Here is a 27,909-nt window from a genome sequence, read left to right on the forward strand (position 1 = left end):
TTTTATTTGAAAAACCCATTGAATTATTATATGGCAATTAAATAGAATATTATGTTCAATTATTAATTTAATTGCTTTTTATTTTAAATTTTTATTTTAATATAAAAAATGAAATATTACATTAAGAATAGAATATGTTTGAAGATTATATAGTACAGTTTACAACCAGGTGAAAAGTAACAATAAACAAACAATTTTAGGTACCATTCTCAAGTTTAATACCTACAGCTAGAAGTTTGTTGAAATTACTAACTCTATGACTAACTCTATGAGCAAATACACATATACACATATATATGATCATATATCGTCTTTCACAAGTCAAGATGCACCACACATCAAGTCATCTACAATTTATAAAAAGATTTTTCCTGCAAAGAAAGGAATTGAAAGAGGAAGTTGATTAAACACTTCAAAAACCAAGAAAAGTGAAACCACTACTGCTTATAATGCAGAAGAAAATCTGTATTTATTAGCACTGAAAATTTATAAAAGATATTCAGCAATAGATCCCACTGTGAAATACTGGTTGTGTTGAAGAATTAGACACCCAGAAATTAAAATTTTGGTATTGTTTACTCACCCTCATATCCAATTTCCACTGGTTGTACTTTTCCATAAAACAACAATAAACAGAAACTTCTGATTAAGTAGTTATTATTTACAAATAATCTTTCCTTCTAGTGAGCTAGGAACTGATCATATAAGTGAATCAATAAATTGAGAACTGAATCACTCCAATTCATTTGGCTATTTTTGTTGTGCAAACCTGGCTGCCATTCTGGATTAATAAGACGCAGGAGAAGAAAGTTCAACACTCTTACTTCAGCAATAAAAAAATAAACACACATGTGATGTTTTTCTAAAGTCATTTTTGCTTATTAGTATGGCTGAATTAGATCATCGAAGGTCAGCAGCAAAGACATTTGTTAAATAAAGTAAGACTAAATACATAAAGTATATTTGTGTTAATTAACATTTAATTATTGAATACTGAATCTGTTTTTGTGCAAGTGAGATGAACAAATGCATGTTCACTACAATAACCATCATGTTTACACAGCGCACACAACGTCTTTGCACTTACGATTTCTCTCAACATGGGGACAGAAGAGGTGACAGATAATACATGGTAAAACAAAGTAACTTGCATTACTTATTTGAAAAAGTAACTAGACATTTTGTTGTAAATTTAAAAGTAATGTGTCACTTACTAGTTACTTGGAAAAAAGTAATCTGATTACATAACTCAAGTCCCCAACACTGTTCGAGAATAAGTAAATAATGCTAGAATTGTTATTTTTGGGTGTACTATAACCAAAAAATTGTTTTCAATTTGAAAACCACATAAAATAAAGAATAATGTGCAATGATTTTGACAAGAGACATGAAGAGGTCGTAGAAAAGAGAGCTTGTCTTAAAGGTGCAGTGTGTAAATTGTAGGGGCATCTAGCGGTGAGGTTGCGAATTGCAACCAATGGTTCAGGCCACCGCTCACCCCTCCCTTACGAAACGCATAGAGAAGCTACAGTGGCCGACATAGGACAAAGATGTTGTCGTCTGAGACAGCAGAGAGTAGCCAGTCAAGCAAATTCGACTCTATAGATCAGTTTGTCCGTTTAGGGTTACAGTAGAAACATGGCGGCACAAAATGGCGAATTAGATGTAAGGGGACCCACGGTGTATGTAGATATAAATGGCTCATTCTAAGGTAATAAAAACATAACGGTTCATTATGTAAGGTCTTTATACACCACTGAAAACATAGTTCTGTATATTATATTGCATTTCTGTCAATAGATCCTCCTAAATTTTACACACTGGACCTTTAATACTCTGTGTTGTAGACCGTCAGATCTTTTGCATGTGTGACCAGCAGCTCCCAAGGAAACTGATTCACGGGTCGTTTGACATTTGACCCTGTCTGTTTGCTTTCTTGCACCATGAGAGCGACGTCTTCATTGTCTAATATCCGTATCAGATCGCCCTTCGGGTCCCGGTAGTTCAAAGCAATATCTTCCACTTGAAAGAGTTCCCTGAGGGGTAGACAGAAGAGAAGAGAGAAAAACAAATTGCGCAATAGTTTAAAGGCCATGATAAGTAAAATATAATTAGTATAACGCAATTTGAGGCCTCACTGTTGTATAAGCAGTCATGTGACTTTTATGCTAATTATTTAACACTGTGCATGCATCATTCAAATGCATACAGATGCATATTCAACATAATCATGCAAATGAGGTTTATTATTAAACATTAATCCAGCACTGCTCAACACGTGGCCCTCGAGACATCATTTTGTGTGATGTTGTTTGTTGAGAAAATAAAATTACAGGGTAAATAATCCAGCGTTAAGATGTCTAATAATTTCTCATTGAAGTAGATAGTATGGATCAATCTCTTGTTTTTGAAGATTTCATTTTTTATATATATATTGCAATAAATGTTAGTGTAATTCATTTTGCTCTGTAGTTGCAAAGTTCCTTATAGTCAGTAGAATGTCTCGGACCATCAAAATAAAGTGTTAGCAGAGTTATATATATATATATATATATATATATATATATATATATATATATATTAGGGTTGTCAATCGATTAAAAATTTTAATCTAATTAATTACATACTCTGTGATTAATTAATCTAAATTAATCGCATACATAATTTTTGCTGTGAAAGTATTAAATATTTCAATTCAAATGAATCAATGCAGGGTTTTTCCTGGGTCAAAAATGGTCTTCCGTGGTGACAGACATCCACACAAACAGTAAAAAGTGCCCTACCCACGTGATCAATAAAGTACCCGTCACTCTCACTGTAATTCTTTCTTGCCCTCTTTTTCCAAAAAAATAAGTGATTTTATAGCTTTGTAAGAGAAGATGCTTTTTTGCTAAACCTGAAAAGTATCAAAAAGTAGCATTTAGAAGTTATATTAATAATATACTTTTCTACCATATACAGTTGAATGCACCTAGCTAACAACAACTTGCTTTGTTCTGGTTTCACCTCACTCCAGTCTAAACTAATTTAATGATTTTATAGGTAGGCCTAATTTACTACAAATTGTCATTTAAATAACCTGAAAATATTGTGGATTATTAAGGCTAATTTTACTAACCCTTTTTTTTACTAACTCTTGCTAAATGGGGTAAGCACTTATGTTCTCATTTCAGAGTTGTTCGAGTAAATGATTCATTATAGACCGTGTGGACAGATCAGTTGTTGTCATGATTCATTAAAATGAATCTGTTCAAATGAGTCATTAGGTCGCGAATTAGACATTAGTGGACGTTGACGAGTTGCGTGCGAATCGCGACTATTATTAGGACATCGCAGAAGATTTGTCAACACAGAAAACACTTCACCACTGGATAGGAATTTCTTTTTGTTTACTGAAAGTGTGGTTTATGTCAGCTGCACGTGCAGGGCGCCTATCAGAGAAGATGATGTGACGTTCTTTTGAGCACTATTCACACCCAGCAGTTATTCAGGAAAAACATTCTCCGAATGCACCTCGTGAAACATGGATTCGGTCTTACGAACTTTTAGCATTGTGTCAGTTGATTTAGATTATTATGTGTGAGGTAGAGAGAGTGCAAAGACGGTGCTTACTTTGAAGACAGAGAGCTCGCGCACACGAGGGAGGAGCTCTGCTCGTTCTGTCCGTCAGCGCAGCAGTCGTCTCCCTCCTTCATTTTACATTCGAATGGTGGCTAGAACGGCTCCAGGTTCAAAGGTCAATACGGAATGGATTAATCTGCGTTATTTTTTTTAACGCGTTATTTTTTCTCAGATTAATTAATCGAAATGAACACGTTATTTTGACAGCCCTAATATATATATATATATGCTGTTAAACATGAATTAATAAACAGTTTTTTGTCTGTTGTCTAGGTAGGCAGGTCACTTGGTTTTCAGAAAAGATTTGTGCTAGATATTCTCTAGGTGGATGCTTGAGAAAAGTAATTCATAATGATTGCACTGTACAAAACCTGACAACAACAACAACAAAAAAGTAAAAGTGTGTTTTTGTTTTCTAAAGGGCAAACAGAAAATTTTGACATTTAAAAAAATGTTTTTTTTTCTGTTGTTCCTTTCTTTTCTACTACACATTTTCTCCCCCTACTTGAGAAAAACATGGTGTGAATATTAAAGAGAGACACCACCTCTCTTCACTGTGAAAAGAACAGCAGAATTAAAGATGCTGATGATGAGAATGTGAAAATAAAATGGAAACATAAGCTGCTTAGGTCGTGTGACATAGTATTTTAAATGGCAGAATATTTAATTAATGAGGCTATTTTTTATTCATTTCAAGACGCATTATATGTCAAACAGGACAACCTGATTAGGACAGGGATAAAGGTACCTCATTCGGGAGAGCAGATCTTCATAAGATGGTTGAATTGAGAGATCTTCCTCAACGCAAATGTCCCTACAGCAGACAATAAATGCACATACAGAAGCAACACATTAGCTGGGAATATTCATATTCAACACTTTAGAGTGGTTGCCAGGGTGTTGCAATACGGTTGCTAGGCATGTGTTATTAGGCGTGATAGTGGTTAATTATTGGTTAAAATGATAATATCTTTAGATCAACTCATATGCACGTTCAAACAAAGGCGCTCTCTTCATATGTCTCTGACCTTGTATCGATGCCCTCTGGCTGCAGTAGATAGCAGCGCAGGCAGCTGTAGGAACTCTGAGCACGTTTCCCGTTCTTGGAAGCTCCGCCCTCTTCATCAGAGTCACTCTCGGGAAGTGGTTTAATAATCTTTACAAACGACTCGGGAAAGATTCCAGTTTTGTCCCTCACGGTGCCCTACAGGGAGGACACATGGTTTAAGCAGATGAAGACCTCTGCTTCTCGTCTATCTGTCAGTCCGTCCATCCATCCATCTACCTATATTTCTATCTATACATCTTTCTGTTCTTCGATCTATGTCTGTCCATACATCTCGTCTATCTTTTTATCTGTCCGTCCGTCCATCCATCTATCTATCATTCATCTGTCTCTGTTGGTTTATTTTTCTTTCATCCGTCCACCCATCCGAACATCATTCCATATGTCTGTCTATCTATCTGCCTATCTATCTATCCATCTATCTAGCTGTCCGTTCCTCAGTCTATCCATTAAGGATCCATCCGTCCTATCTATCTATCTATCTATCTATCTATCTATCTATCTATCTATCTATCTATCTATCTATCTATCTATCTATCTATCTATCTATCTATCTATCTATCTATCTATCTATCTATCTATCAGCTCAGAGCTGATGTGTTACTTTAGGATGGTTTCTTGGATCTGTGGCAGGGGAGAGCTGATATGATAAGTGGAGGGGACACAATAAGGCAGAGACATTAATGTTCCCAGAAGGGGGAGCAATAATGATTGCTAAGCCCCTGATCTTCAGACACATTAAGTGCATTCAAGCTAAAAAAAAAAAGTTTCAGTGGCAATGAACTAGCAAGTTACAGTCTGATCTTTCTCTTTCACCCTCTCTAATCTTGATAATGTTATTTGAGGGTCCACTGCATGTCTATGCAATCTTTCTCTCTCTCTGCAATTCAATTCAGGTCAAATCGTTCTCCTTTATTGCCATGATCCAAAAAGATTGCAGATATCTAACTCATAAAAACCATGTGTGAGTGTGTCTGTTCAGATCAGAACTTCTCCCTTTTAATGTCCCACTCCTTCACACACCCTCTAATACATTATATATATATATATATATATATATATATATATATATATATATATATATATATATATATATATATATATATATATATATATATATATATATATATATCGACCATCATCTTTCATCCATCATCTTCATTACTGAATATTTTAGTACTTCCTCCCTCGATCACGTTATCCTTTAAATGTTTTCCCTTCTTTCTTTTTCTTTCTTTCTTTCTTTCTTTCTTTCTTTCTTTCTTTCTTTCTTTCTTTCTTTCTTTCTTTCTTTCTTTCTTTAGTGAATCTTTAGTGAACATGCACATTTTCAGGAGAGACACTTACTTGTGTAATATCAATGTATGGTTTAATTTTAAAGCTTTTATGTAGGAATTGTTGAAAACACTATAAAAGAAAGACCTTTTTTATGGCACATTTATTTATAAATGAAATCCAGATGTCACATCAACATGTTTCCCCTCACTGACTTATTTGTGCTCGTGTATGTGTTTTTATGTTATATAAAGAAAATTCCTATAGCTCAAACAGTAGAGTTCAAGGTAATAATCCCCAAGGGAATTTATGAACTGATTATACCTTGAATGCAAAGTAAGTTTCTTTGAATAAAAGCATCTGCCAAGTGTAAAAAAAAAATTAAAGTGAGGTTAGAGGTGCTAAAGAGGTTCTTTTTGTCGACTGAGTTTTTGAAATGAGTGCATGGGTAAGAACAACCCCCCTCCTTCACAGCTCATTTAGAGGGAACGCCTCCCGAAACTCGTGCACGAGTATTGGAACACGAGTGTTTACCACCGGCATTCGCTGTGTTATTAAGCCGGGCACACATTTAACGACTAGCTAAAACATTCTGACTATGCTCAACATACAGCGATTGTTTCCTGCTCCTGAAGCAGATTTATATACTTTCACATGGAATTTGAACACCGACTGTAATCGCAGACTGAAAGCAACTGGCTCTGACTGGACGTGTTTGAGCGCGATCAGTCATAAGTATCAATTTACATTCATAATCAGCCTTACAATCATTAAGTGTGTGCGCGACCTAAAGCCGTGGATTCATTATGTCGGACTCACCGCAGGTAACTCATAATCTGCAGTTGTTACTTCTGTCTCTTGACAAAAACATTGCAATCAGTGCCTGTGGAGTGTGGAAACTTACTGGAGCACGCAGCCGTGCGTCTCTCACATGGATCATCATGGCAGTGATTGACAAGCCAGAGGGCCAATCGTTTACGCGATGATCGCGTAAACGATTGGCTGATGCTTTTAAGGCCCTACCTCGTGCACAGATGATGTATATTAATATTATTCCTTTCAGTGCACCTAATAAATAGTCTTTTATCAGTTAGTAAAGACAGTTTCAAGTAATATTGCAAAAATGTATAAAACAAAACATCCTCTTTAGCACCTTTCAATAAATTTCTCATATATAGTATAAAAACAATAAAATTATCTTTTGAATACAATATACTATGAAGATATTTATGCCTCAGAAGAGCAGGACAACCTATCACTCATATGAGAGCCACCAATAGCAAACCACAACCATCTAATCAATTCCCAATGGACAAAATCAAGTTTAATTCGGAAATATACATTACAATAGGGAAAAAAAGACTATCGCAACTTCTGTTTCATGCTGACTTTAAGGAGCTATTTGTACCTGATAAAATTTTAATTTAGTTTTGTTGGTGTCACAAAATGAGTTTATGTTGATTCAGTGATGTTAAATTATATATTTGATTTAAAATATATTAAATTTAGGTGTTAACACATCACACATAGCACATTTTTAGGTCAACATTTTTTTAGTGTAGACATCACACATATAAACATCTATGTGTGCTACAATCACACTTACACACAAATACCTCCAAACATAAATAAGATCATGTTGCTCCATCCTTTTTCTCTCTCCCTCCCTTTATCGCTCTTACAAACCCTCCTCCCTCCCTCTCTCTCTCTCTCTCTCTCTCTCCTCTCCTCCTGCCTACCTATCCTCTTCTACCTTTCTCTCTGCTTCTATCCTGTTATCTTTCTCCCTCTCGATCTCTCTCTTACCTCCAGCCAGTCAACGTTGACTCTCCGCAGGAGGAAGATCACGTCTCCAGCCTTCAGATTGAGCTCCAGGCGTCCGCTGCCGCTGAAGTCAAACACTGCCTAACACACACACACACAGCGAAGACACGCAAGCGGAAAACACACACACCAACGGGGAGAAAGAGAGAGAAACAAATCCTGAGTGAGACCGAGCTGCAGGTAAGAGATCCTCGTGCTTTAGGAACTTTGATGAAAATGAATAAAAGGAATGAATGAGATTAATAAAATAGGATGAAAGAATGCTGGTAAGAAACTAGAGAAAGTGACAATAAGAGAGATTCAGGAGTGAAAATGCTATTTATGAGAAGTGGGTGAGATCGATGTTTTAATTGTACTTTTCTAACACTTGCCAAAACTGTGGTAATACCAGGTTTTACTTTTTATTATTAAGTCATAGTTTTTGGACTTGCATCATGGTACTGTCAATGAATACCATGGTATTCTTCTAAGTAAGCTTTTTCAAAATATATATCCTAAAGCTGGCTTTGGACATACTGTAGTAACAGATGGTAATGCCATGTTTTGTCGGACATGTGCAATTGCAAAATCCATTGTGAACATGTACTTTAAAAAAATACCAGTTTTACCATAGTACATGTACTATGAAACATGTATTGCATATGTACTATAAGAAAATCACTTATTCTGTATCATGGCATTCTTAAACATTTACCAACATCTACCAAGTAGTTTTGGATATGTACAATAACAATTCCATGGTATTACCGTGGTATTCTTTGAAAAGTACACCAAAAAGCATATCCAAATACCATGCTTGCTGATTCTGAAATAATCTCTGAAAATCTCAATATACTCACACACACACACCATGTTATATTACCAAATATGCATTAAGAGGACTAAACATCAATGATGCGGTTAAAGGGACCATAAACTAAGAAAAAAAGAAAGAGAGTAAAAAAAGAAAAAGTGATGCAAAAGAATAGGTGGAAAGGTGTTTACGGAGGAGAGAGATAGTCTGTTTCCTCCAATGTCATTTGTCCATGTCAATCCTTCAAGCTTAGTTAAATCAAAAGAAACCAAGGTCATTTACTCCACAAAAGCTCATTTGTAGCTCAAGAGCTCTCAATTAAGTATCAGTCCGTGTTTATGAATATGATAATTTAGAGAACTTTGAGACCTCTGATATTTGATTGAAATAAAATAATGTGTGTGTGTGTGTGTGTGTGTGTGTGTGTGTGTGTGTGTATGTATATATATATATATATATATATATATATATATATATATATATTTATATATTACACACACACACACACACACACACATATATATACTTAATTATAATTACTAATTAATGAATCTTAGTTAATGTTAATTTCAGCATTTACTAATACATTATTAAAATCAAATGTTGTATTTGTTAACATTAGTTCATGCATTGTGAACTAACATGAACTAGCAATGAACTGCTGTATTTTTATTAACTAACATTAACAAAGAATAAAAACGAACACATGTATTGCTCATTGTCAGTTCACGTTAGTTAATACATTATCTAATGTTAACAATTGAGACCTTATTGTCATGCACGCTGACGCAGTCCACAATGGCCACAGGTCGCTGTAGGGTATAGTAGTGTTTTAAAGCTCTGTGTGTATCGGTACGCTAAACACACGTGTATGAGTGAGTGCGTGTGATGGGCATGAGTGGGCATCTGTTCTCACGCCGCCATCTCTGTATGTTTAGATAATGCTGTAAATCTGCTGAGCTGTGGGTCGCTTGGTTTGTTTGCATGAGTAGGAGTGTGTAGGTGAGACGTGTTAGATGTTACCAGCTAATTACATCTTGGCAGTTGCTTTAAGTGTGAGCATGCAAGTGTGTATGTCCGTGCACACTCGTAGGCAGCATCTGAACAGAAAGACACAATTTGTGCCAAAACTCAATATGAAATTCAATGGTACAGAGCAAGTATCTGAGTGCAGGCTCAGTAACATCAGATGAAGAAACTATTTCAGTACCACTGCTGCTGTGAAACCCTAAAAATGGCTTTTGGGTCATTTGTGTGGGCTAACTTTGTTATATAGTGCAGGAAAGTAACTCGGTACAATAATTGGCTTCTTCAGCCACACCACGGTGAAGCTAAACTATTTTAGGCGACTGGAATTTTGTTTGATATTCCTTATGAAAGAGGACGCTACAAATTAAACACCCTAGAAATGTGACACAACTGAACAAAACTTGAAAAATCCTGTTATGACCAACAAACTGCATGATGTCAGACCAATATCAAAAACTAACAACAAAATAACACCTTTGTTGTGTGATTTCTCCTCATATTGGACTACAGTTTCTTTTGTGCCGTCTCTTGTCTTTTTATTACATGGTTAAACCACACTGGAAATTAAACAAGACTTGGAAATGTTGGAAGTGTGAGAATGTGCAAAAAAAAAACAAAAAAAAAAACAACAACACACACTCCGCTATGTGAAATGTGACAAAGCAATTTCCTTCCCCCTGTTTTCCCAACATAATATATGTGCTAATTACCCTAGCGCTGAGAAAAGCTCTCAGTAGCATTAGCATTGCCACAGCAACTTGCAAGATATCTTTTTATTGTCTTTTTCCACTGTCTTCTAGAATTGATCTCAAACCACTAAACGCACAGGCTACATTCAAACTTTGTAGATAATTTCTTGGCTGTGCTTGCGAGTTTGGTAAACTATACTTAAAGGAACAGTTCATCCTAAAATTCAAGAACTGTAATCATTTAGTCTTCCTCGTATGACTTACTTTCTTCTGAATGAAAATTAATGTTTTTGTCCATACAATGAACATCAGTGGGGTTCAAATACAACATTAGAATTTCAATTGTAATTTTTTTTTAACTATTTACATTGAACACTTTTTTTTTGTAGAATGTTCACTACTTAAAATCTATCATACAGCGATGATGTAACTGTAATATTTGCATACTGAATGGTCTTTCATGCACTCTTTTACACAATGAATTGTGATTGGTCTTTTCTTTATTCTATCTATTCTATCTTGTATAGTCACCTAAAGCACAGAAAAAAAATGGTGTCAAGCCAACCAAAAACAAGATGTCCCCTGAGTGTCATGACAACAGCAATGGAGTAATTCATTTACAAAGAAACAACGCATAAAATCCAAGCTTTCCTACAACTTTAACACTATTAATTAGGGCTGTCATTGATTTAATTAGTTATTTATGGAAAAAAAAAATGTATTAAAATGATTAACGCTTTGACCTATGTAGGTCATTGTAAATTTCAGTTGATTAGAGAAAATTTTTGTCTCATATTTATATCATATGACATAGTTATGCAATATCACACAAGTGACGAGTACTTCATTCCTGAATGAATCAACCATTTGAATGAATCGAATGAATGAATGACTCAATGACTTATTCATTAAGACATTTACCACCACCTACTGACAGTTTTAGTTTCTTATTTAGTATGACTTTATTTCTTTTGTGGAACTTAAAAGAAGTTATGTTGAAGAATGTTGGTAACTAAACTGTTTGGGTTACCACTGGAAAAAAAAAAATACTGAAACATTTCTCAAATTATCTTCTTTTATGTTCCACAGAAGAAAGTCATACAGGTTTGAAACGACATGAGACACAGTAAATGATGACAGAATTTTCATTTTTGGGTGAACTATCTCTTTAATAATCATTTAAAACTTATTAATCACATGTATGCATTTAATTCTTATTTATGCAATTGCCATTGCAGTGTAAATGCATTCATGAGCTGCAATAAACGGTCTGTAAATATATCTAAATAACAATTCAGATGCAGCTTCTGAAAAAATTCATGGCCATTGTAGCCTAAAAGTTTATGTGTAATAAATTCTATGTTGAATAAAATAAAATATTTCTTTCTGAAGCTACTTTTTGTAATTTCTATCTGATGCTTCAGACCAGGCGACCGTTATTCATTGCTCGGTGGTCCAGTTGATGCTCACATGCCCAATGTTGGTGCGACAGGGGTCAGCATGGTCTTACAGCCCCATATGCAACAAACTGCAATGCACTGTGTTTTCTGACACTTTTCTGTCAGAACCAGCATTAACTTCTTGAGCAATTTGAGCTACAGTAGCTCTTCAGTAGCTCTCTGAGCTACAGAGCAATTTGAGCTACAGCCTTCGCTCCCCACGTGCATTAAGGAGCCTTGGCCGCCTATGACCCTGTCGCCAGTTCACCACTGTTCCTTCCTTGGACCACTTTTGATAGATACTGACCACTGCAGACCAGGAACACCTCAGCTGCAGTTTTGGAGATGCTCTGACCCAGTCGTCTAGCCATCACAATTTGGCCCTTGTCAAACTCGCTCAAATCCTTACGGTTGTCCTGCTTCTAACACATCAACTTTGAGGACAAAATGTTCACTTGCTGCCTAATATATTCCACCCACTAACAGGTGCCGTGATGAGGAGATAATCAGTGTTATTCACTTCACCTGTCAGTGGTCATAATGTTATGCCTGATCGGTGTATCTTCAAGACATCTATTGAAGAGCACTTCATATGGAAAGCATCACATCTGAGTTCAACATCTGTTAAATGTTCTTTAAAGAGCAGATTTAGATTCTCAAAGTAATTTTCTTTTATCATCCAACAGGTAATGTTTTAGAGATCGCACCGAGACACCTGGGTGACGTATGTGTCCTATGTGTCTAATTGGCATAATAGCTAAAACCTACGAATTAAGTGATATGAAGACCTCAGGGCTTGAGCTGCACTCGATATTGAAGAGAAGTAGGTCGAGAACAAACCGAGATAGACTGACTAAAAAGGTCTAAAAAGAAGTTTATGAAGAAGAAAGTGTGAGCTATGTTGGCCAAATATGTTAACTATATTAACCCTAAAAAGTCAACAAAAGACAACTATTTAGCCAAGTACAAACACAATAATACTCAAACACAAATGGCTATCAATCTCTTTCATTTAGCTGTGCTTTATTGAAGAGGTCTTTTACTGTATGTCACATTCGGAGAGTTATTTCTGCATGGGATCAAGGAGTCGGAGAACATATCTAATTATAGAGTGACTCTGGGGGTCACAAAGCACTCTGATTTCAATTAAGGAGTCAATGACCTCTGAAATGAGCTCATTAGCACGTGGCCAGCCAAAAGGGAGGAGAGGGAGGTGTTTTATCTACCTAAATGAGTGACCCAGTTTGGCTCTTTTCAACTAGGGGATCAGAGTAGGATATAAAGAGAAGAGATCACTCTCTGGGGCCATGACACATGACAAAGGAGTTTAACTAAGGAGGGGTGTCAGTTATTAACCTGCTTATCAATGCTTATAAATGGCCAAAAGTCATTAATTTGCAAATGTAATGGGAGGAGAAAAAAAAATCATAACAGATAACCATCCAAAACAAGAACTCTGGGACTCTCGCCCCAAGCTATCAGCCAAGATCAGGTGTGAAATAGCTGTCCTTTGCGAAACAGACCATGAAAATAACCATGAAAGTACAATAAGTGTGAATGCATATAATCAGTCATAACCGTCTTTAATGCTTAAACGCTATTATATGTGACAATTCGGTGCTTAAAATATCTTCTCTCAGATAATTCACACCGGTAACAATGTTTCTAATAGCCAAAGTGCAGGACTTGAAACAGTATCTCCAATCTCTCTATAATGGACTCTCTCTTACTGTCTAAACTCCTTACAGTGATACAGAGGAAAGAAAAGGCTTTGATTTTCAATCAAGCTCTCTGTCTTGTATCTTATGAGTTCCAGGAAATGGCCATATTCTTCTCAGAGCCGTCACACAGCAAATGAAGCAATAGAATTGGTGATATCCAAATGACACTTTTATCCTTAGTGACTTGACATGCATTTTTACTACAGGTTCAGTCCCACTTGAGAAGTTGAGGAGTTAAGACTAATTCATTTACTCATCCTCATGTTGTTCCAAACCCCTTTGAGATTCTTTCTTCAAAATCCGTGGAACACAAAAGAAGAAATTTTACAGAATGTTCTGCTCTTTTCCATACAATGAAAGCGGATGGGGATCAGCTCCAGAAACGACAAAGAAGGACCATAAAAGCACCATAAAAGTAGTCAGCGTGACTTGTGTATTATAGTCTTCTGAAGCAACCAAAATCTTTCACTGTTCACTAAAAATCCGGCTCTCAAATTTAACATTCACTTTCATATTTTCAAATTTGGCACGTCACAATACAATTTTTGGCGCCACTGATGTCAAATCTGGTGTTCAAAAGATCTGAAACATAGCACACAATTCATATGCACCACTCTTATAGTTTTATTTTTTGGTAGCCTGTGGTCACTGTATGATTTGTGTTGAAAAGAGCAGCATGAACATCCTGCTGAACATCTCCTTTTGTTCTCTACTGAAGAAAGGACTAGAACAACATAAGCATGCAAAAGTGATGACAGAATCTTAATTTTTGGGTGAATTCTCCTAAATAACAGCATCTTGCTCAAGGCTGCAATAGTGACAGCGCATGAATCACCCCTTTTGAAATTCGAACCTGCAACCTTTCCCATAAATTTAACTGCAAAGCAACACCACCCACATGTCTATCTTTCCCGGTCTTGCTTTCCAGATCTTTTGTTGTTCTATCTGGTGTTATGAGAAGTGTAATCTGTCACTTTCTCCCTCTCTCGGCCACACATACACACCAGAATAAGGCAGGAGTCTCCTCCACTGTGATCTCCATGTGTAGAGCAGCGTGCTTTGAATCATGTGCTCTCACATGAGCATATGAAGACAAATGTCCAGCACTGTGTGAGATTTATCAACACACCTGCTACATTGATCTACATCAGGACGAGACATAATGGGAGAATGTTTTGAGGAGATAATAAAGATGGGTGTGTGTGTCAAGGTCAAAAAAAAAAAAAAGTGACAGAATATGACTTTTTGCCTCAACCAATGGCATTTCAATAATTTGTGATTAGCTGTTTGTCGAAAAGATAAAAGAGAAAGAAAGAATAGTAATTGAAATTACTATAGAAATCAATCAACCCATCTCATGAGAAAACATAACTATTGTATCAAAGCAATTTAGTATGAATTTGTAAAATGAGATTTGTATGAAAAAAAATTGTAAGCATGAAGGTCCACCCTAAACCTAATTGTGATGAAATACAAATGAGGTATGAATTCATACAAATTCACTAAAATGTAAAACGAATTGGCATGAGTGTGTTGAATCAATTGCAAATGTCTGTTTTTTTTTTTACAATAGCTCCACATTTTTGAGTGCAGATTAGTGTTAATTTCGTTAAAGGTGCCTTCGAATGAAAAATTGAATTTATCTTGGCATAGTTAAATAACAAGAGTTCAGTACATGGAAATGACATACAGTGAGTCTCAAACACCATTGTTTCCTCCTTCTTATATAAATCTCATTTGTTTAAAAGACCTCCGAAGAACAGGCGAATCTCAACATAACACCGACTGTTACGTAACAGTCAGGGTGTACGCCCCCAATATTTGCATATGCCAGCTCATGTTCAAGGCATTAGACAAGGAACAGCTGAATCATCAGACTAGGTAAGCAAGCAAGAACAATAGCGAAAAATGGCAGATGGAGCAATAATAACTGACATGATCCATGATATCATGATATTTTTAGTGATATTTGTAAATTGTCTTTCTAAATGTTTCGTTAGCATGTTGCTAATGTACTGTTAAATGCGGTTAAAGTTACCATCGTTTCTTACTGTATTCACGGAGACAAGAGAGCCGTCGCTATTTTCATTATTAAACACTTGCAGTCTGTATAATGCTTAAACACAACTTTATTCTTTATAAATCTCTCCAACAGTGTAGCATTAGCCGTTAGCCACGGAGCACAGCCTCAAATTCATTCAGAATCAAATGTAAACAATATAACAGTATGCAATACTCACATAATCCGACGCATACATGCCGCATGCATGACAAACACTTTGTAAAGATCCATTTGAGGGTTATATTAGCTGTGTAAACTTTGTTTAGGCACTGTTTAAGGCAAGCGCGAGCTCCATGGGTGGAGAGCACGAGATTTAAAGGGGCCGCACAGCTTAAATCGGCTCATATTTAATGATGCCCCAAAATAGGCAATTAAAAAAAATTAATTAAAAAAATCTATGGGGTATTTTGAGCTGAAACTTCACAGACACATTCAGGGGACACCTTAGACTTATATTACATCTTGTAAAAAAACGTTCGATGGCACCTTTAACAAAATCTATGACAAAAAATGTTAGTGGACGACTTTATTTTTCATGACTAAGACGAGATGATTTATTTTAATATTTTGTTTTATTTTACATTGTTAAACTGACTTTAAACTGACTTACACACATTCAAATTCGCACACCCTTCTGCCCTCACCTACAGTTGGGCGTGAGGTATAATCATGTTTTATATAATTACTTTGTGGTCGTTGCAGAATGTGTGAATGGAATGACATGAAGCCAATCTGGTCTGACAGCATCAGAAGCCACAAAGACAGAAATGAAACTGTCTTGAAAGTGTGCAGGTACTCCAAAAGACAAAGAGGGAGAGATGCATTAAGGGATGGCGTGAGAAAGTGAAAGAAGGAAGCAAGACTGATGGGTGAAGGAGGAGGACTGGAGGATAAAGTGAACAGTGGAAAAAAAGAGCAAAGAATATATTAAGACAAGGAGAAAGATAAGATAAAGAGACTGAAGAAACATGACTGAGAAGTAGGTGGAAGAGAGAGGGTGAAAGGAAAGCATTAAAGAGATCATTCCCCTAAAAATGGAAAGAAGCAATAATTTATTCAACCTCTTGTCATTCCAAAACCCTATCTTTCTTCCATGAAACACAAAAGGAAAAATAGTGAAGAATGTCTTGGTTGCTTTTTTCCATGCAATTACAATAGTTGAAGATTGAAGCTTTCAAGCTTCAAAAAGGATGCAAAAGCATATCATAGTACATACGACTAGTTCATTACGATTAATCAGTGAACTGAACGTTTTCTGAACAAATTGTTCAAAAACAAATCACTGTTTTTGAGTCATATTTTCAAAGAATCAGTTCAGCTGTTTCATAAACCCAGTATGAATGATTTGTCCACGAATCGGACAGATCTAGTTCACAAGTTCAACTCACTGATTCAATGATTCAGATGCTATGTAAGTCATATGTACTATTATAACACTTTTATGGCGCTTGTGTCATTTTGAAGCTTGAAATACACATATATTAAATGCATGGAAAATATCTACTACCACATAAGAAATTAAGTCATACAGATTTGGAATGACATGAGGGTGCGTAAATTATCATAGATTTTTAATTTTCAGGTGAACTATCCCTTTAAAAAGCAGCTCAGGAAAAAAGGTGATGATGAATAAAGAAATTAGCAAAAGTGGAACAGGACAGCAACCATTAATGGGGCAAAGATTTGACCCAGAAAACAGAGATACACATGTCTCTTTTTGAGTCTGTATTAGAGGAATGTTAGAGATTTAGTGTCATCACTGTAAATCTATCACAAGACTCAAAATCACAACTACAGTACCTCTAGATTTTGACATTTTCTCAATAAAATGTGTGGTGTTTGCCGATACGAAACTCGCTGCTGTGATGCCGGGGTGTTTTGGGTGGTTGCCAGGGCTTGCTGTGTGGCTGCTGGGGTGTTCAGAGTGGATTTTAGTGGACTGCTGTGAGGATGCTAGGGTGTTCAGCATAGGGTGTTGTGGGTGGTTGCTTACAGGCCTAAGTCAAAAGATTTCACCCTCAAGCCTCTTTCTAGTACTAAATATAGAAAGTGTCCTTCCTTCAATCTAAGCCAATGAGATTTTTTAGACAAAGCAGAAAATTGTGAAGAAAAGTAACAGCACACTTCTCAACACACTGCATAATTTGAGGTATAATTCCTGTTCGTAACACAAATCCCTAACCATAAGTATTATTAATATTTCCTATCTGTGTGAATTACAGATACATATTCAAATTCCTCGATAAATGGAGCACTTGGAATCATGCAAAGCAAAGTGTGAGTAAGTGTTACTGAGTCTCAGCCTTCACAGAGTTTTCATAAACTTCTGACAAAATGTTTTGTAACAAAAGTTTGAGGTGTTCATGTGCAATTGTTGTGTAATAACCTCAGGACCAAATGTCAGAGCTTTGTGTGGTGCCTGCATGCTTGAGTATGTACTGTGAGTATGTGTAGTATGTAGTGTGTAGGCTGTTACTGTGAGCGTTTCCAAGGAAACGCTGATGTACCTCTGCTCTGGGCGAGGAAAAAAGGTCCGTTTTGGGCTTTACGGTTTTTCTAGAGAGAGAGAGAGAGAAAAGAAAGAGCAGTGTGAACTTCAGATGAACAACAGAAGAAGAAGTGGTTTTTATAACATTTTCTTGCAGTTTTCAACGACAAGAAGTCAAAGTGAAAGGCTGACAAACCAAAGGAGAATTTTATTGCTCTGAAGTTCTATCATAGCTCAAAAGCCCTAGGTTGTGGGTCGTTTTAAATATCAGCTTTGTCCCAAATGGTTCCTAGCTCAGATAATTTGGTCTTAGAATAATATGATGAGAAATCTTTGGGCACGCACACACTGTAAAGTTTCAGGAGTGACAACCGCATTTAAATGCAGGTGTGAGTCCCCTAAATTATCGTTCCATGTGTGTCCTGAAAATGACTCACTCACAAAACTACAATGACTGACACCGTGGTAACCATAGCAATGTTCTTGCGTCTCACATGTTTAGTATCCACTATTCTGACCAAAGAAATATTACAGTGACAAAAGACTCATTGTGTTTTTAACTAAAGCACAGTCGACTGAGGCGTCATGCTTATTTATGCTTAAAGGCTGCTTCACAGAGCGCACTGTTGCAGTGTTGCCATGTCCACTTATTATAAGCATCTTTGGGCTTGTTGTTTAAGCTTGGCTCACACAGCAATGGAGTTTGTTATATACCAACGATATTGGTATACAATATTTTGTTCTTATTTTCAGCATTAAAGGGATAGTTCACTCAAAAATAAAAATTATCCCATGATATACTCACCCTCAAGCCATCCTATATGTATATGACTATCTTCTTTCAGACAAACACAATCTGAGATATTTATTTAAAAATATCCTGGCTCTTCCAAGCTTTATAATGGTAGTGAAGGATGGGCAAGTCAACTAGACCCCCTGAAGCAATATATGACGCAGAATGTAGGAGTATTGTAAGCTTAGACGCCTCTCGCGGTTCAAACAAATAGGGCTGGGCAACAAATTCAAGCTCCTCTTCTCTTATATCAAAATCCTTTGATATTTGTTTTTACAAATTCTCATTTTAGACTTCTAATTCATGACAGGTGTTTTGTTTTGCTCTATCCTCTGAGCTTCTGCGTTCGTCATTACATCATGCGTCAGGTCAGGGGTTACTCTTCCGCCTTAAATCGATGCGTATGCCCGTCTGCCAGAAGTTTTATAAAGCTTATAAAGTTTTCTTACAAAAATGCATTGCTTCGCTTCAGAAGGCCTTTATTAACCCCCTTGGAGCTTTGTGTATTTCATTTCATAATGGATGGATGCATTTTTTTTGTGCTTAAAAGTCTGCCCTTTTGACCACATAGTTTGGGACATTATTGAGATCACAAACTATCAAACACAGAAGCTGGTTAACTAAGCAAAAGTCTCCATTTGCTCTTCATTAATCACATTGCTGTCTGGGAAAAACAAATGAGAAATTACATAGATCTCCCTTGTGGTTTTCCTTTTTTATGCAAAGAGATGATTGACAAAGCCACAGAACTTTTCTTTTGAATAATCGCAGTAGAAAGTTAGCAGAACAGCAGTATGGTGTAAAGTATGCAGTGAAGTGCTGGAAGGAGAAGTGAGGGATTGTGGGAAGGCTCCTACACTTTGCGTGTGGGGGGTCGCAGGCGGCGCAGGGCCCGGGGGACCTGTTGGCTGTCCGTCTCAGTCTGGTAGAAAAACATCCGTATCAGATCATCCAAAAGTACCCAGGTAGGCAGACAAAGCAACCTCTAAAGAAGAGAGAGAGTTATATGACATGTATAGTAGGATGGTTTTCCCTGAAATTAAATGAGTCATGATTGTTTCAGATGAATGTCATATTTAAATCCAGTAATGAATGCTATTATAGACAAAATGTCATTTGAGATGACGAAAGCGACACTGTGGAGGGAATTTCCATGACTTTCAGAATAAGGAACAAATGACATAATTCACCTGCACGTCATGTATGTATATATACTGTACCGTATATACAAATTAAAGTGTGAAAAGTGTATTTATTCTAAAGTCTACAGGGTCAAATGTGCCCAAATTTGAAGAAACAACCTTAAAATTAAATCAGAACTGACAAGTTAAGCTGACAGACATTGACTTAGGATGTGCACAAAAGAGAAGTAACGAAAAAGGGAACTGTTTTTTTTTTTTCCTGGTAATTCAACACAGTGCTGTTTGCATTGCAAAGATTACAACCACCGATGCACATGAGTGCAACAATTACCAAACGCAACTCCCACCAATGCAACATGACCAAGATACAACCCAAAACGTTAACAAAATTTCAAGACTGACTCACCTTCATGTAATTGTTTAGCTCTGGGATTCTGCTTTCTGCAATCTCCTTTTTGTTTCCCATAAATACCTTACCTGTGGTGAAACAAACAAGTGGAAGAAATAAGTATTAATGTCTCAAAACAAATTAGTTTGTAAACGAAACAATCAAAAGCTAGCCGGAGGGTGCTTATGAATCTCTTTATTAGTGCTTAGCATAATGTGTGCCCAAATATTATGCTAAATTACTTTCTCATTTCTATTTTTGATATACACCCAATGGAAATGTTAATAATGTACGTGTTGGACAATGATGAGAGGTCTGTTAGTAGCACAAGAGGGTCATTCTCAAAAGCACTTTATGGGATCCGATAGGGATAAAAAAAAAAAAAGCATTTTAAGCATTTCAATACCATTTTAATGGATACGCCATAATTTCCTTTCATTTTAAATAATTCTCCTAATTCTCATTACTGTCTCTTGAGCCATCAGAGCAGACATTGATAATGTCCTCATATAAACTTGCCAGTTATCTTTACATTGCATAATACTGAATAATCATATTACTCATTGACTTGAGCAATCAACTGTCATGAAGACAGTTACATCCAGGGCTACTTTGTAATATAATTTGAATTTAATAAACATGGTTCTACTGGGTTCAGATTTAGCTGGTAGGGAGCTTTGAAGAAGCCTTGGTGGGAAGTCACAGAAAGACAGCGAAGCCCATCAGCTCTCAGTCTTTAGGTGACCTTAATGTAACAGTGGGTAGTGTGCCAAAGAACGACCTCTCCTTCCTGCTGAATTCAATTATACACATATTTGTTTGGTCAAAGACAGAGAAAGGGACAGACAGGGGAAAAGAACATGAGACAAAGAGAGAGACAGCGAGAGACCTGAGACATAAGACTGATTAAAAAGGGATCAGAGAAGAGGTTAAAGACATTAGAAACTAGAATGAAACAAGGGTAGATAACACTACTACGATGACACAGACGACATTACTACTTCTTCTATAGGGTTGGTGTTGAATCAATTATTGTTTTTTATTCAGACACAGTTCCATTTAAAAAAAAAAAAATTGATGATGACGTTGGGTTCTATCAATTCCCAAGTGGTTTCAGACTTTTGTGACCTTTCAAACAAATTCAAACAAGTTTGAAAACTTCTGTATTTTTTGTGTGAGGATAGATAAAGCAGAAGGAGATGAGGACAGGTTTCAGTGTCAGTCAAAAGGATGCTACCCGTCTCATTTTCCTAACAATATCCCTTTCTTTTGTCTCTGCTATTCTCCCTCACAATCTTAGGAGATCTGGCTAATCAGTAACTTTGTGGGAAACACTTCAAGTACTTAAAGGACAAAGTCCACCTAAGAAGTCAACTTTCACTCTGAAGGAACAGCATTGGAGAGAATCATAATTGTCAAAATTGAGAATGATAATTGTCAACTGATTACATTGAGGTGTGGGACAGTGGAAGGTGGTGTAGTGGTTAGGCCTAAGGGGCCCTACAAGGAGTGATCAATGATCTTGAGATCTTTCCTCCAACCCTAAAATTGGTTCCTTCATCTAGCCCAGGAGTTTCCAATCCTAGTCCTGCAGAGTTTAGCTCCAACTTGTCTTAACATACCTGCCTGTGAGATACTAATAATCCTGAAGACCTTGCTTACCTTGATTTAGGTGCGATTAATTAAGGTTGAAGCTAAACTCTGCAGGAAGAAGTTACAGCTTTCATCCATGTCGACAGTAATTTAAGGTTGAAGGTTGAGGTTTTGGAGTTGGGTTAAACTGTCAGAGAGATGATTTTTTTTACTGGCTGTCATCAGTTTGTTGACATTCCCGATTCATGAATATTGCGCCCTTGAGTGGGTCACTTAACCTCAGGTTGTTCAAGGACAGGCGTGTCCAATCCTGATCCTTGAGGGCCATATTTCTGCATTTCAGTTCGGCACCAACTGTAAGCAACACACCTGAACCAGCAAATCAAGGTCTTCAGGATAATATATATAAACTTACAGGCAGGTGTAGAAGGGTAGCCCTCTAGGAGCAGGACTGGACACCCCTGCTTAATGTGGACAGGTCCTATAATAAGTTCATGGTGTCGTTGTACAGTGAACCTTAATAGGGTCATACAATGCTTTTTAATGTTTTCCTTTAGTGTGTAATGTATCTGTTTGTGCATGTATAAGATCTGCAAAATTACAAAGCTCATAGTAACAGAGAACTAACAGAGAACACTGATCCAGACCTGCCTAAAATTCCTCGATACAAGTCCAGCTATTACTTCCTCAAACGTCCATGTCACAATGTGAAATATTAGCATAATGACCACCCAATGGCATACACAAAGAAGACGACGAGGCTTCAGTGAATTATAGACGCTGTGTGTTTGGATGTGACAGAAAAACGCCTTTGTTAGGCTGGCCACACACTTGAAGATTTTAAGCCCAATTCTGGGCCCAATTTGCAACCCACAACAATCTGGGGAGTGTGGCCCGATTCAAGGCTTCTCGCAACTGAGTTTTTGTCCAAAAAATCCTCAATTCTGTGGTGTCATTACGATTATTTTACTGCTCCTGATCACATCGGAGCCCACATGATCCCAAGTCGTAAATATCAAACATGTTTCAAAACAAAACTCACGCCAGGAGAACCAGTTGACGACATCAATCATCCTCCAATACACTGTGAAATTGTTACTACTATCAACAGGTGTGTGGTCTCGCAGCCTGGACAAATCTTCTAGTGTGTGTATTCGGAGAATTACAATGCTAAAAATTAGTTGAAACTGCCCTTATGTCTGTGGTCTCCAACATTGTTAAAATTAAAGGTGCAATATGTAAGAATTTTGTAGTAAAATATCCAAAAACCACTAGGCCAGTGTTATATATTTTGTTCACTTGAGTAGTTACAACATCCCAAATGTTTGCAACTATTTGTAAATAGTTAGAAAATTGCAATTTTAACCAAGGCTCCAGGACGCGTGAGGAGTCGCCTCTCAATTGCGTCATACCCGCGTTACCCTCGGTTTCCAGTTTTATTTTGTAGAAACCATGGAAACACCATTAATATTTACATGTTTTAATAGGCAAGGGAACAACTGTTTTGAAATATTTATAGACAGAAAACTAATTATTGTTATATAGCTCAACACGTTTAGTCTTATGTTTCAATCTAATTTTCTTGATTTTTTGCGAGTACTATGCTTTACCATGCCTCAGAGGAAAACACTATTTTTTGAAGTAGCTAACATAGCATAATCAGATGCAGTTTTATTTTTAGTAACAGTAATAAAAATTAAATGCATGCCATTTAACAACACAAGCCATCCAGCATTTAATATGATATTCTAAAATCGATCTATCTTACTGCAGTGTGAAACAAGTGTCTCACATCAGCCGCCAAGCGAACGCACAGAGTAACGTTATAACATTTTCAACACACTCAAATGTATCTAATATGATAAACAAAGCTGTGTTACCTCATACTCCTGACCGGAAAAGCGGAAGCGACGCTGGCGACTGTGGCATAATAAAAGTTCCGCTGCTCGTGGCGTATGTTGCGCAATCGCAAATGTTCTATCCCAATTCTTTTCCACCGGCCGTTGAGGTGAAGACCTCATGTCCCAAGATTCCGCGCTCAAACTTGGCATCATCAAGCTACGCCTTTGTTTTGGATAGGCCTCTAGCGGACAGAAAATCTTACATAGTGCACCTTTAAGATTTGAGGATCATTTGAAAATCGGTAAAGATTTTTAAATCATCTAGTGTAGTGTGTCCTAGGCCTTAGGAATCAGTGGTTAAGGTTTATTTATAAAGCTGTTCCTGGCAGTACGACCCAAAAGTTTGCTTGTGCACAGCACATTTTTCAGAGGGCAGCTTCCTGAACCTTGGAGAGTACAGCTCCGGCTATATATAAAGACTTCTTACCAACGTTAAGAAACGTTAAACGTTTCTTAATGTTCCGATTGACCAGCTTGATCATCCGCATTTTCAAAACCAACTTAAGCTTGAACTGATACGGTAAAACCAATGACATTATTGACTGTGTGTTTAAAATTACTTAAAGGGTTAGTTCACCCAAAAATGAAAATTCTGACATTTATTACTCACCCTCATGGTGTTCCACACCCGTAAGACCTTCGTTAATCTTCGGAACGCAAATTAAGATATTTTTGTTGAAATCTGATGGCTCGTGAGGCCTGGATAGGGAGCAATGACATTTCCTCTCTCAAGATCCATAAAGGCCGATTTCAAAACACTGCTTCAGAAAGCTTCGGAGCATAATGAATCAGCGTGTCAAATCAGTGTTTCAGACCGCCAAAGTCATGTGATTTCAGCAGTTTGGCGGTTTCACACGCGATCCGAATCATGAATCGACACAGAAGAATCATAACACTCATAAGCTTCCTGAAGCAGTGTTTTGAAATCGGCCATCACTAAATAAGTCATTATTTTGTTTTTTTTTGGCGCACCAAAAATATTCTCGTCACTTTATAATATTAATATTGAACCACTGTACTCACATGAACTGATTTAAATATGTTTTTAGTACATTAATGGATCTTGAGAGAGGAAATGTCATTGCTTGCTATGGAGGCCTCACTGAGCCATCTGATTTCAACAAAAATATCTTAATTTGTGTTCCGAAGATTAACGAAAGTCTTATGGGTGTGGAACGGCATGAGAGTGAGTAATAAATTACATTATTTTCATTTTTGGGTGAACTAACCCTTTAAAGCCTCGGAAGCTGAAACTCGCGATTATGATAAAGGCTTTACATTTCCAACACATGTTTGAGGGGTTTGGCAAATCACAACTCACTGGGTCAGCTGGCCTTTCAGAGCACTATGAGTTTTTCAGAAGGAGGGGTTTTGTAGAAATCAGCGCGTTTCAGACAGACTGAGAATAGAGGAGGTGCAATAATGTACAGTATGTGAACAATAAAGTGTTTTTTGGCATTAAAGCATGTTAACCTGTTTTATCACACCCAATAAACAAAATAATGAACTTTAAAATAGCATCATATGACCCCTTTAAGCAAAAAGTTATCTAAGTTAATCTAACTAATTGTTCAGTTCTGTATACACTGCACAAATGTAATGATACTTTGTTTGTCACAACCTTTTCGGGAGTTAAATTCAGTTATAGAATGTGGCTGTCATTCTGAATGGGATTAAGCGCTTACAGTAGTATAGAAGTGATAACCATATTTAGCTTCAGTGTGTATGTGGCTTGTGCTACTGAAGCTAGATTTCCACAGAGCTCTACTACCACATTGTTATTTAGTTGAGGCTGTGCAGCTGCTACTTCACAGACCTGGCAGGACAGGTAGTTGGCAGGTGTAGTATCCCGGCTGGGCTTCAACTGAGTACTTCAGCTCCAAACTCTGGTGCAGAGTGAAGAACTGTCGATACCTTCTGTAGATCAGGTACTTACTGTTGCCTTTGGTCTTTACCTCAATCACGAACCTCTGCAAAAAGATTATAAAGAACAAACAAGTCAAAGACTAGGTGTGTAGTAGTGTGAAAAAAAATAAAAGTTGAAAAAAAAAAAAAACATTGAGATGTGACACAATGGCAAAAGACATCCCCTTAAATGAATGCATTCCCTTGAAGGCACAATATGTAATATTTTGCTGCTAGAGGTCGCTTACTCAAAACAAAGGCGTAGCTTGATTTTGCGGAATCACGGAAGGTGTTGTCTTTACGTCTACAGCCGGAAATAATCAGGATGGGACTCAGGCAGAAATCATGTTCATGGATGAGATTATTAACGTTACTGTATTATGAAGCAGAGGAGGGCTGAGTGCTATGCGAGCAGAAATTAGGCCGCTGGAATGATTGCAAAAGAGAGACGAGCTTGACACAAGGCTTGAGAGCAGTGGAACTTTTATTATGCTGCAGTCACAGCTTCCGCTTCTTCCAGTCAAGTGTATGTGGGGTAAAGCAGTGCTGTTTTATCATATTAGATACATTTGTGTGTTGAAAATTGGTATAGTGCTACTCTGAGTTCACTCGTCGGCTGCTGAGACACTTGTTGCTCTCTGAAGTAAGCTAGATCGACATTAGGCATGGTAAAAAATGGTACTTGCTGAAAATCAAGAAAATGAGATTTAAACTATAAGACTTACTGTGTTGAGCTATATAACATGATTAGTTTTCTGTCAATGAATGTCTCATAAAACATAATATACTAAAGTGCCTTTGGTGTTTCCATGGTTTCTACAAAATAAAGCCGGAAATCGAGGGTAACGCGGGTATGATGTAATCGATAGGCGACGCACGGACAAAATTGCTTATTTCTCTGGATTTAAACATTCTTGGAAACATTTGGAATAAAGTACACAAGTCAACAAAATATATAACATAGTTGTAGTGGTTTTTAGATATTTTACTCCAAAAATCTTACATATTGTGCCTTAAAGACAAAATTTATGATTGCCATTTTATAGATATCTGTAAAAACTAATCCTTTGTAGGTGTATACTGTTGGTTAAACACAAGCCACAGGTAATAGGCAAATATTAGACTATAAGGCAAACAAGTAGACTAAACGAAAGGTCAACAGGGTTCAGAAAACTCACAAAGTAATCAATGAAACCTTTCTTCTCCTCAATATCAGCAATGGTTGCAGTGACTGGGATGTTGCCTGGAAGCTGGTCAAAATCACTGTAGGGTGAACAAAAGTTACAAACAATTTGATTACCACAGAAAATACTATGTCTTGAGAATTTGTTATTGTTTGCATTTACAATGAAGTAATCTGTTCCAGCCTTAAAAGCAGAATGTTTTGTGTACACATACTGTGTAACTTATAATTTTTTGTTAAAACACTTAAGTTTTGTTCATGATTTAAGCTTATTTTAAACTTGTCTGAATTAGCCTACTTTTTGAGATGGGAATACTTTACTATAAATCAGTTTCTGACACAATTGTAATTTTTTTAAGAGCCTACATTTTTTCTAAATAGACATTATGCCACAAATAAACTTATCCTGAACACATTAATTTACCCCACTTTGGGGGAGGTTCATCTATTTTTTTTTTTTTTTACGTGATTAGTACTGTATAGTAAGGCATGAGGTGGACAGGTCTTGACATAGTAGAGGTTTAGTGTACTAGACTGAGTAGTTGTTTCACAGTTTACACAGTGCAATACAGTCGTAGATTATAGTATAGTAGCTATACCACAGCATATTTTAAAGTATTGCTACAAGATAAACCGAATAGTACACAAACACTACGCCCTGAAAGCGACTCTTCTTTGATTTCATGAATATTAATGAGTAAATTGTAATAATAAAGACATGATTCCGCTCACCTTTCATCTCGCAACTGCTGAGGGAGAGACATGCTGGATTATGTGAAATTCGGAGCTCTTCAAACCCACACGGAGAGAGGCAGACAGAGAGATTGTTCAGTGAAGTGGAAGTGAAGCTACTCGTGGTTTTCTGAGGCGGGTTTACAGTTGCACGTACATCAAAGGGGAACTGAAAGAGTTTTGTATGATTTCACGCAGGACGCGTTTTTAGTGAGTTCAGAAACACAACGATGGAGCTCAACGGTATGGAGACGCGCTTGAAATG

At 36.9% G+C, this 27,909-nt stretch overlaps 1 protein-coding gene across 1 annotated transcript; it reads right to left on the minus strand.

The window, feature by feature from the left end:
- Positions 1-984: 984 nt before the first annotated feature.
- ncf4 (neutrophil cytosolic factor 4) lies at positions 985-27,885 on the minus strand. The gene is made up of 10 exons (XM_048167665.1): positions 27,645-27,885; positions 26,908-26,992; positions 25,641-25,794; positions 20,349-20,419; positions 19,658-19,785; positions 18,027-18,075; positions 7,769-7,867; positions 4,650-4,825; positions 4,370-4,435; positions 985-2,036 (listed from the first exon to the last, which is right to left on the minus strand). Exons 1-10 carry the CDS (start codon positions 27,674-27,676, stop codon positions 1,829-1,831), a joined length of 1,068 nt encoding a protein of 355 aa, XP_048023622.1. The 5' UTR covers positions 27,677-27,885; the 3' UTR covers positions 985-1,828.
- Between the last annotated feature and the right edge of the window lie 24 nt (positions 27,886-27,909).

The sequence above is a fragment of the Megalobrama amblycephala genome, linkage group LG2, assembly GCF_018812025.1.
Source record: "Megalobrama amblycephala isolate DHTTF-2021 linkage group LG2, ASM1881202v1, whole genome shotgun sequence".
Lineage (NCBI taxonomy): Eukaryota > Metazoa > Chordata > Actinopteri > Cypriniformes > Xenocyprididae > Megalobrama > Megalobrama amblycephala.

Bases quoted from the DNA above. Each gene is read 5' to 3' on its own strand.
- ncf4 (XM_048167665.1), bottom strand. From the start codon at position 27,676: ATGTCTCTCCCTCAGCAGTTGCGAGATGAAAG. The intron at 25,795-26,907 runs GTGAGTTTTCTG...ATCTTTTTGCAG, and splicing joins AAGGTTTCATTGATTACTTT to AGGTTCGTGATTGAGGTAAA. The intron at 2,037-4,369 runs GTACCTTTATCC...TCTACCCCTCAG, and splicing joins GATCTGCTCTCCCGAATGAG to GGAACTCTTTCAAGTGGAAG.